Below are 12,006 nucleotides of genomic sequence, written 5' to 3' on the forward strand. Positions count from 1 at the left end.
TGACAGTGAACGTAGATATACTGGGCCGGAGGGCCTGTTTCTATGCTGTATAGTTCTATGGCTTTTAATAGGCTGGAGTACATAATCATGTCCTTCCTACAGTGTTATGATCAGAACCTCAAGTGTGGCCAAACCTGTATTTTGTAACATCCCAACATTTGTATTGTTTCCCCCACCTATGAAGGCAGGCATGCCATATGCCTTTTTCAACACCCTAGTTACCTGTGCTGCCACTTTCAGGGAACTATGGACTTGTCCCGATGTCTCTTGGTTCATCGAGATTACTTAGTGCCCTACCATTTATTGATATGACCTATCCCTATTTGCCTTCACAAAATGCAGCTTGTTGGGATTAAATTTCAGCCAGCATTGCTCTGCCCTACTCGCCATCTGATCCATATTCTGCTCTTGCTTTGGACAATCTAATTTACTGTCCTCACCACCACTGGTTTTTGTGTTCTGCAGGCTATCAGGACCTCCTACATCCAACTCACTAAAAATATCGCAAACGACAAAGGTCCCAGCTCCAATCCTTGTGTAACATCACTGGTTGCAGAAGTCCAAAGAGAAAAGTATCCCCACTTCACACCGAATACTTCCTTTTATCATGACAGGCTTTGTGAAAAACCCTGCAAAAGTCCATGCAGACAAATTCCAATGCCTTGCCTTCATCAGTCCTCTCAGTGGCTTAAAGCCTGAATCAAGTTTGTGCAATAGAATTTCTCCTACATAAAACCAGAAGACTGAGTGGTGACCTTATAGAGGAGTGTAAAATCATGAGCGGTGTAGTTAAGGTGAATGACCTCCCTCTTTTTCCCAGGTTTGAGGAATCAAGGACAGTTGGACAGGTGCATAGGTAGGAAAGGTCAAATGAGGGCAATGGGACTACTTTGCTTATTGATGCAGCTATAAAGAAGGCAAGACAGCAGTTAGATTTCATTAGGAGTTTGAAGAGATTTGGATTGCCACCTAACACACTCAAAAACTTCTGTAGATGTACCGTGGGGAGCATTCTGACAGGCTATATCACTTTCTGGTATTGGGGGTGGGGGGGGGGGGGGTGGTGCTACTGCACAAGGACCGAAAGAAGGTACAGAAAGGTGTAAAATTATTCAACTCCTCCTTGGGTATTAGCCTCCATAGTACCCAAGACATTTTCAAGGACTGGTGCCTCAGAAAGGTGATGTCCATTATTAAGGACCCCCACCACCCAGGACATGCCCTCTTCTCACTGTCACCATCAGGTAGGAGGTGCTAAGCCTGAAGGCACACACTCAATAATTCAGGAGCAGCTTCTTCCCCTCTGCCATAGGTTTCCTAGATGGAAATTGAACCCTTGAACACTACATCACTTTTTTAAAAAGTATATATTATTTTTGGTTTTGCACTATTTTTAAGCTATTCAATATACATATATATGCTTACTGCAATTTATTTTGTTTCTTCTACATTATGTATTGCATTTTACTACTGCTGCTAAGTTAATGACACATGCCGGTGATAATAAACCTGATTCTGATTCTGACTTTGGATAAGCATCTTTGTCAGTATGCACCAGTTGGGCTGAAAGGCCTGTGTCTGTGGTGTATGACATTCTTTCATTGTGCATGTTGACCTCTGGTTGGTTGTTCTCCCCTTGAGGATGGTCTGCAACTATTTTGAGCCATCCCTGACTGTGGCACCGGAGAGGAAACATACCACCCTGGGGTCTTCTCGGAGGCACAGGGGTGCATGTCTGTCACTCACTATCAAATCCTCTACTATTGCTGCTTGGTTAAATACCTTCCTCCACAGCATGGGATGTCAAGTGATGTGTTGATCTTTATAGCGATAGGTTTGAGCACAGGAGCAGAAATGGCTTTCTGTAATTATACAGGGCCTTGGTGAGATCATGCATTGTGTATTATGTGTATCAATCACCTCACTCAATGGAAGGATATTCTTCCTGCAGAGGAGTGCAGCAAAGATTGACCAGACGGACTCTCATATGGGCAGGACTGACATCTGAAGAGAGATTTGTCATGAGTCCTATAGTGCAGAAGTATGCCTTTCAGCCTGACTCATGCATCTATATTCATCTCATTTTCTTGCATTTGGCCCATATTCTTCTTTCCTACCAATGTGCCTTTCTAAATTCTTTGTAAACGCTGTGAATGTACCTTTCTTTATACATTCCTTGGCAGTGTGTGCCATAATCCCACCATCCTCGATGGGCAGCACGGTAGCATAGTGGTTAGTACAACGCCTTACAGTATGAGTGACCTGGGTTCAATTCCTGCCCCCGGCTGTAAAGAGTTTGTATGTTTGTATCATGATCACATGGGTTTCCTCCCACAGTCCAAAGACGTAGCAGTTGGTAGTTTAATTAGTCATCGTAAGTTGTGCCATGATTAGGCTAGGGTTAAATCGGGGGATTGTTGGACAGCATGGCTCAAAGGGCCAGAATGGCCTATTCTGCACTGTATCTCAATAAATAATAAAAAGTAAAATCTTGCCCTTTCTCCTTAAACCTATGTTCTCTAGTTTTAGAGTCCTCTGCCTTGCAATTTTATAAACCTTTATGAGGTCATCCTCACTCTCCTTCACTTCAGTGAAATAATCCCAGTGTATCCCAATCTCTCCTTGCAACTGAAGGGTACTGAAGAGACTCACCAGGGAATACCCAATTGGAAAGTATAGTATAGCAATTGAGAACCATATTCATGGTGCAGGAAGACACAAATTCCTCATGCACTATACTAGTTAAGGGCAACAAATTCTAACCCCTTGATAGTTCTCAGTACATTAAGCAGGAATTTGACGTGAAACATTGCAATATCATTCTACAGATGCTGCCTGGCCTATTTGTGTACGGCCTGCATTTTTGTTTCTTTAAAAGTTTAAAGGATGTAATCTTGGTTCCTCTTGCTGATGCCAAATGAATACACTGCAAAGTTTACCATAAGTACAATGACGGATATTAACTTTATGATTTTCCTGGTAGCCGCTTCCTTACGGGCAAGAATTGCTCTTGCTCTGAGTACCGGTATGTACTATAGCAATGGAGGAGGATCTATGGAAAAATATATATATTATTTAGAGCAAGAGGCTTTTGGAAGGAAAGGACTACATTTGACTTCATGAGATTCTCTGTGGCAGTAGCCCTTAGTCTCAGACACCACTAAACTCCACCTGGATGTCTATTGTAGTTGAGTGAACTGGGAGGTTACAGTTGAGGCAACCTCTGCCCAAACGCGCTCTCTTATAACAGGATTGGGATTTCTGTGTGCTTCCAGTGATGCACTACACTGCTCAGTGCCAGGAGTCAAGCTGTTACCTCCCTAACTCTGTTACTTTTTGCTAGGCTGTAAGCTTAGAACTAGGAGAATGGACTGAGTATTGCTGTGCTCGCAGATTTTCTTTCTTAATCTATTTGGTTTTTCTCTTATTTTTAGCAAGAATACAGAATTAAACGTAATCTAAGCAGCTAAAATACAAAGGTAAAGGACTCCTGTTGAGAGAGAACAGTGTGGCACAGATAGTAAGCTGCTCCCTCTCCACCAGAGACTTGGTTTCAGTCTGACCTTGGCTGTGACCTGTGTAGAGTTGTACAGATTTCTTTGATCATGTTGGTTTTCTTTGAGTGCCCTGGTTTTCTTCCATATCCAAAAGATGTGCAGATAGTTTAGTTCATTGTCCATTGCAAGTTTTACCTAGGTTGTTGGAAAGTGCTAGAATTTGGTGGGGAGGGGAAATTAATGAGAATGTGCAGAGAGTTTAAAAAAAAAAATGGGATTACGGTAGCATGTGTTGAAATGAGTGATTTATGGGAGCCTGTTTCTGTGCATGTCTCTCTGGCTTTTTGACTTTTGTGAGTCTTTGTACTGTCTCCTTTGCAAATTTGGCTCCATACATGAAGAAGGGTAAATGTAGAGGCAGTGCAGCATAAATTCATTAAATTTATTCCTGGTTTAAGGGGATTATGCTTGGAAGGCAGATGGAGGAAAACTCATCTTCTTCCCTAGGTATTGTAAGTGTGAGAGGTTGCAGAACATGCATGTTAGGGGGCACATGGGCTTGACCATTTATGATGCAGATGAGAAACTCCATGAAGAAATTTGTGAAGAATTTGGGCATTCTGACTGAGAGGTCTGTGGATACCCAGTTGTTTCAAATGTTCACAGGTCAGAGTGATAAATTTTTAGACACAAAGGGAATCCAAGGGAACTGTGATTGGGTGGCAGTGTGAATCACTGCAAAATAGAGTAACTGCAAAGGATTGATGGGTGTTCTTAACTGCTTGCTTCTGTTTACGTTCTTAAATCATTGCTATTCACCTTAATGCATACTGTATGATTTAAAAGTGTGTTGTGATCAGTGACGAGTTTCTGGAGATGCTGGAAGTCTTGAACAATGCACACAAACTGATGGAGGAACTGCAAGTCAGGCAGAATCTGTGAAGGATAATGAACAATGTTTCAGGCCAAGACTGTTCATCATGAATCTTCAGCAGTCAACTGTTTGTCTGATGAGTTCCTCTAGTGGGGTGGGGGGGGGAGCGGGGTGGTGTGTGTGTGATGGTCAGCCATTGATTGGCAGTGTGGATTCCAACAGTGAGCGAAAACCACATTCAGCAGGTGCCTGATGCCTTTTTCTATATTTGAGCAGAATTTTACCTATTAGTTTCTAGCTTATGAGAAGCCTTTATCTATCATGAGTGTTGAGATGTATGCTCTGTATGATTTTTAAAGTAATAATTTGAAATGCATGTATTTTCTGAAGTTGCACCTGTTTTATTAGAAATACTGAATTTGAAAAGTATACATGGGGGAAAGTTTGTGTTAAAAAGGGAACCTGCTTCATTCAATCATTGATTTACCTACACTGGGTTTTTCATTAATTATATACAAACCCTGTGCTGAATATTATTGATAAAAATCTCTGGGATTACGGTATTATTAGGTGGCTTCTCTTATACCACAGATTGCATTCATTCATATGAATACAACCCATTTTGAATCTTTATTCTAGATGGGCTCGTATTTTGGCTCATCACTGTGTGCAGTTGACTTGAATGAAGATGGTTACTCAGATCTTCTAGTTGGAGCTCCTATGTCCACGCAAATAAGAGATGAGGGTCAAGTAACGGTTTTCATCAACAGAGGCAATGTAAGTATAACTTTTGTGAGCAATCTTGACGAGCAAAAGACCTATTGGGAGAAATCCAGTTTGATCTTCATCAGTCCTGACTTAATCCCTCAAGTGTTTGGCAAATGGATTGTACTTTCCAGAAACAGAGGAAAGTGTATACCTTGTATGCAATGGATTTCTAGAGATTTGTTTGACTATTAATCTGGATAGTCTTGCATGGAGATTACCGTATAACCATATAACAATTACAGCATGGAAACAGGCCATCTTGGCCCTTCTAGTCCGTGCCGACGCTTACACTCACCTACTCCCAGAGGCCCGCACTCAGCCCATAACCCTCCATTCCTTTCCTATCCATATACCTATCCAATTTTACTTTAAATGACAATACTGAACCTGGCTCTACCACTTCTACTGGAAGCTCGTTTCACACAGCTACCACTCTCTGAATAAAGAAATTCCCCCTCGTGCTACCCTTAAACTTTTGCCCCTTAACTCTCAAATCATGTCCTCTTGTTTGAATCTTCCCTACTCTCAATGCAAAAAGCCTAACCACGTCAACTCGATCTATCCCCCTCATTATTTTAAATACCTCTATCAAGTCCCCCCTCAACCTTCTATGCTCCAAAGAATAAAGACCTAACTTGTTCAACCTTTCCCTGTAACTTAGGTGCTGAAACCCAGGTAACATTCTAGTAAATCTTCTCTGTACTCTCTCTATTTTGTTGATATCTTTCCAATAATTTGGTGACCAGAACTGTACACAATACTCCAAATTCGGCCTTACCAATGCCTTGTACAATTTTAACATTACATCCCAACTCCTATACTCAATGCTCTGATTTATAAAGGCCAGCATACCAAAAACTTTCTTCACCACCCTATCCACATGAGATTCCACCTTCAGGGAACTACGCAGCATTATTCCTAGATCATTCTGTTCTACTGCATTCTTCTACGCCCTACCATTTACGATGTATGTCCTATTTGGATTATTCCTACCAAAATGTAGCACTGCACATTTATCAGCATATTAAACTCCATTTGCCATCGTTCAGCCCACTCTTCTAACTGGTCTAAATCTCTCTGCAAGCTTTGAAAACCTACTTCATTATCCACAACGCCACCTACCTTAGTATCATATGCATACTTACAAATCCAATTTACCACCCCATCATCCAGATCATTAATGTATATGACAAACAACATTGGACCCAATACAGATCCCTGAGGCACACCACTAGTCACCGGCCTCCAACCCGACAAACGGTTATCCACCACTACTCTCTGGCATCTCCCATCTAGCCATTGTTGAATCCATTTTACTACTTCAATATTAATACCTAACGATTGAACTTTCCTAACTAACCTTCTGTGTGGAACCTTGTCAAAGGCCTTACTGAAGTCCATATAGACAACATCCACTGCTTTACCCTCGTCAACTTTCCTCGTAACCTCTTCAAAAAATTCAATAAGATTTGTCAAACATGACCTTCCACGCACAGATCCATGCTGACTATTCCTAATCAGACCCTGTCTATCCAGGTAATTATATATACCATCTCTAAGAATACTTTCCATTAATTTACCCACCACTGACGTCAAACTGACATGCCTATAATTCCTAGGTTTACTCCTAGAACCCTTTTTAAACAATGGAACCACATGAACAATATGCCAATCCTCCAGCACCATCCCCGTTTCTAATGACATTTGGAATATTTCTGTCAGAGCCCCTGCTATTTCTACACCAACTTCCCTCAAGGTCCTAGGGAATATCCTGTCAGGACCCAGAGATTTATCCACTTTTATATTCCTTAAACATGCCCGTACTTCCTCCTCTTCAATTGTCATAGTTTCCATAACTTCCCTACTTGTTTCCCTTACCTTACACAATTCATTATTGAAAAATAGTAAATCATGTTTGAACACATCTGTACCAAGTTGCGTTCTATACCAAGAACAAGATTTGTGGTTCAGTGTAATATACTAAAAGGCAATGTATACATTTCATTTTGTTGGGAGAACATGCAGAAGGTTTGAGGTTTTTGGTGGGGGGGATGCTGGCATGTTGTCTATTTATTTATTTATTCAACTTTTAGGATGTAGACGTCATTTGCAAAGCCAGCATTTATTGCAGTTCCCTAATTTCCCTTGAGAAGGTGGTAGAGAATTGCCACCTTGAATTTAGACATGACAGCATTGAAGGAGCAGCCATACATTTGCAAGATGGGGGTGGTTGTGCAACTTAAAAGGAATCTATCAATGATGGTGTTCATTTACAACTGCTTCCCATGCCCTCCTTGATGGCAAAGGTCACGAGTTTGGGAGGAGCTGTCGGATTAGTTTAAATGAGTTACTGTAACATATTTTGTAGATGGCCTACACTCCAGCAGCTGCACTAGTCATACCGGGTATGTAGGTTTAAGATGGTGGATGGATTAACCAATTAAGTGTCTGGATGGTGTTGAGATTGTTGGAGCCCTCATTGAGACAAGTGGATCATGTTTTTGACTAGTGCTATGGTAAAATAGCTTTGGAGTGTCATAAGGTGAGCCACTTGCTGCAGAATAACAGGATTCTGATCTACTCTTACAGCCATGCAGTTGGTCCAGTTGAGTTTCTGATCTGTGGTGTATATGGTGAGTGAGAGTGTGGTTGCTTGGTAATATTGGTGCCATTGATGGTCATGCACTGCCAGAATTTTGTAATATCTAAATTGACTGATCAGATAGCAATAGCCAGACTGGATTTGTCCTGCTTATGTGAATAGGACATACATGGGCAGTTTTTTCAAATTTCTAGGTAGAAGCCAGAATTATAAACTTGCAGGAACAGCTTGACTAGAAACATAGTTAGTTCTGGGAAGTTGGGAAGTTTTAGAATACTCAGTGATAACATTTTCTTAAATCTTCATGAAAATTATTCTGGAATCTTCTGATAATAAAGCATTGTGATCCCCGAAAGGAGCAGAAGAGGGTCTGGCCCAAGACTATATGGTCAAAGTACACTTTTCTCAACATGTCTTATTTCCTGTTGTAGGCAGTCCTGGAAGAACAGCAGGTTTTGAATGGAGATAGCATGTACAATGCTCACTTTGGAGAGTGTATTGGTGCTCTTGGTGATATTGATGATGATGGCTTTCCAGGTTAGTGCTTCTGATACTTATAGATCGTAAGTACTCAGGCTTACCAAAATATATTAATTTTGACAGGCTTTGATCTGTCTCATTATTTACTGTTCACTAGTATGTTGATTTAAGATATTAAACCTCAAATCATTGGCATGCCAGATATTAGGCTGCAAGCCTTGCAATGAAGTTTATTGAAGTCGAGATAATGCTTGTTTTTTGCATCAGTGTTTTCCAGAGTAACTTTGGTTCTGATTGGCTGGAGAACTGTCTTTAAACCTCCACTGTCTTTATCAAAAGAATCTCTCATTTCCAACAAGGCACAGAAGGATTGCTATTGGGTTTAGGGGCAAGGACCACCTTTTGGAAAGGACTGTCGAAGTTACACTAATCCAGAAAAGTCAGGACTTTTGAGGCAGTGGATTAGTAGATTTTCCAGACAATCAGATGCAACTCCTGTTAATATATTTCACTTTTTAAAAATACTAGTATAATAAATTTTCCAGAGAACCAATGTGGAAAAGAACCACATTGTTTTCAGAGAGCAAGGAGTAGAAGCTGGTGAGTTTCAGCTTGCATGCTGTAGTTTGGCAGAACAAGATGAAAGATACAAATTTGCCAGACCTTGATCTGATCACACATCTGCCCATATTCCCGATGCCCTCAGCCCACCTGGTGTTTCCATCCCTGACTGTGGCTCCAGCCATACACAAGCCCAGCAGACAGACTTTGCCCAGCCTTGTTCTTGACCCATAGTCTGCATTCTGCCCCCCATTTTATGCTCTGACCTAATGAGTGAGCCAAATGCTGAACTGTTGGGATTTGCCAACAACTAGAAAACAGCTTATTGGAATTTTACAGCAGTGCCAATAGCTAGCTGATTCAAGAACAGAAAAATTCATCTGTACTCAAGATGATACTTTCCATTCTGGAGCTTCTAAAAGGTCCTTCTCCTCTGGGGAGTGTGGCTACCATAGCATCATAGTTGATGGAGCTTTCACATAGATTTCCATTTCCTGCATAAGCTTGAAACTGCCACCATTTTCCAGACAGAACAGAGATGGAGATCTTTTGATATTCCGTATTTCGCACATTAGTCTTCTATGATTTTTTCAATGGGATCCTATGACAGGTTACATCTCTTCCCACCTTTCCCCTCTCCCTCCTTTCTTCTTACTGCAGGAACCACTCTCTGTAATGCCCTGGTGCACTCATTCTTTCTCATCTACCTCTCTCTATCCACTGGCACCTTGCCTGTAACACTTCTTCCTCTGCATAGTCCTTCCAGGTTAGGCAATCTGATCTATTGCTTTTTGTGCTTGTGAAGTGATCTCCCCTATATTGGCGAGATTAAGTGTAGACTGAGTAATCATTCTGTGGAACACCTGTGCACCATCTGCAGTGGCCATCTTGAGCTTCTGGTTGTTTGTCATTTCAACTCTTAGTTCCCACACTGACCTGTCTGACTCTATCCTTCTTCACTGTCATAGTCAGGCCAAACACCAACTAGAATGTGCCAAATTCTTCTAGGGTGGCCAACAACCCAAGGGGATGAATGTTGCATTTTCTGATTTCTGTGTTTCTTTTCTAGTCCCACAAGTTCATCTTTTTCTTTTTCAGATATAGCGATTGGAGCACCTAATGAAAATGATTTTAGAGGAGCTGTCTACATTTATCATGGAGATACCAATGGAATTGTCTCCAAATATTCAATGGTATTTGATTATTTACTTAACTTACTAATATCAGTACTACCTTGTGTTGCTACGCTTGCAGGACAATTTTGTGATACTGCTAATTGTGCTGTTGTCTTACAGTTTGACCTCTGGTGCTGTCTACATGGGGTCTGTAGGTTCTTTCTGTGGCTACAAACATTTCTTCTGGATGTTTCAATCTCCCCCTACATCCCAAAAATATACAGGTGGATAGGTCAGTTTGAAACTGTACTTTGTCCCAAGTGTGCTGATGAGTGAGAGTTTTGGGGAAGAAGGCAGGGAAAGTGAAATTACAGGGCAGAATTTAAGGTGAAAGATTTAAAAGAGAGCTGAGGGCATTCATGCAAAGGGAGGTGTGCATATGGAATGAACTACCATAGGAAGTTGTTGAAGCAGGAATTATAGCAACTTTTAAAAGACATTTGGATAAGTACGTGGATAGGAACAGTTTAGAACAGGGGTTCCCAACCTTTCTTAGAACAGGGGTTCCCAACCTTTCTTATGTCATGGACCCCTACCATTAACTGAAGGGTCTGTGGACCCAGGTTGGGGACTCGTGGTTGAGAGGGTATGGGCCAAATGTAGGCTTGTAGCTTGGTGTCGCCCATGGGCGTGGAGGAGTTGGGATGAAGGGCCTTTTTCTGTATTAGATCTTTCTGTGACTTGGCTCAGCTTATTTTCTGCTTGTTCTGCTTTTCTGCTTTGTTCTGCTTCGGGCTGATTGGAGATGACACCATTTTAGTGCCAATTTCCTACCTTCCAGAGGTAGGCCAGTCTGTGAATAAGGTACTTGCTCTTGTGGAAGGTACAATGCTGAATATTTTTGGATAAAGTGTGCTAAGACAAAAATATTATGACTGATGTACTGATATATTTGTTGATGCAAAATGGTGATAATTCAATACTGGCATAAATATTTGCATTCAACTGAGCTGTACATAAGACTGCAGGTGTGGTCTAACCAGTGTTTTATAAAATTGTGCTATAACCTTCAGACTTACATTCTAGACTTTGGCAAATGAAGGCAAGGATTCCATTTGCTGCCTTCACTGTTTTCAGGAATCTTTTAAACTTTACACTTAAAGTTCTTCTATTTACTCTAATACTCTGAGGTCCTGCCAGTCAGTGTACATGTTGTACCCTTAACACCTTACCTCACACTTATCAGGGTTAAATTCCATCTACCATTGCTCTGCCCATCTTACCAGTGAAATCAGTATTTTATAGTTTAAGAATAAATTCCTGTCTATCAGCAGGGGATTTTTTTCAAATTATTTTTCATAATTTTCTGCTAACAGTTAATTTTGCACACTTCATGATTAAATACTTGCATCAAATTTTCAATTTCATCTGCCTTCTGGTGAAAAATACCAACTTTTCTGTTCTCTTCCCAAAACTGACATAATTCATCTTTGGAAAGGAGAATTTCATCTCTCCTGTCTCTGAATCAGTCAGAATTTGCCACCATGCAGTGCTGAGGACCGGATGCATTACTGTAGATAGGGTTGGACTAGTGTTTTTTTTAATCAATGAGGCAGGTACAAGGTCAATTGATCCATAAATGAGTAGATATAGGTAACACTGAAGGGTCTCAACATTAAAGTATATGGTTTTTTTTGCAGCCTGTATGGATAAAAACATTGAGGGTTTAATGAGACCACACTAGAGTAGATTTGGGCCCCTTGCTGATGAAAAGATATGCTGGAATCAGATAACCAGGACTATAGGCTGTGTTTTAACCTGAACAGTGTCGGGGAGGGGTGGGTTATTAAGGAGGAAATGGTTTAGATACAGGGACATTTAGTAAGTTTGAAAACAACAATGAGGGATTGCTAAATACGCAGTGATAACAAGGTTTGATAGGAAGGGAGAGAGATTCCAAACATAGAATGCTCCTGGAAACATTCAGTCAAGAGAAATGGTAAACAAAAAAATGAATGGTTCTTTATCTGAAAGTTTGCAGAATTCATTCAAGGGCACATTAATTAGAAACATAGAAAACCTACAGCACAATACAGGCCCCTCAGCCCA

General features: G+C 40.9%; 1 protein-coding gene across 1 annotated transcript in view; it reads left to right on the forward strand.

The window, feature by feature from the left end:
- The window catches only part of itga9 (integrin, alpha 9), a 425,264-nt gene that overhangs the window by 100,256 nt on the left and 313,002 nt on the right, over positions 1-12,006 (forward strand). The window contains exons 9-11 of the mRNA XM_073052451.1: positions 5,011-5,148; positions 8,173-8,278; positions 9,881-9,975. Of these exons, the coding sequence (XP_072908552.1) occupies positions 5,011-5,148; positions 8,173-8,278; positions 9,881-9,975 (339 nt within the window). The remainder of the gene's footprint in view (positions 1-5,010; positions 5,149-8,172; positions 8,279-9,880; positions 9,976-12,006) is intronic.

Source organism: Hemitrygon akajei, chromosome 1 (assembly GCF_048418815.1).
Source record: "Hemitrygon akajei chromosome 1, sHemAka1.3, whole genome shotgun sequence".
NCBI classification, from domain to species: Eukaryota; Metazoa; Chordata; class Chondrichthyes; order Myliobatiformes; family Dasyatidae; genus Hemitrygon; species Hemitrygon akajei.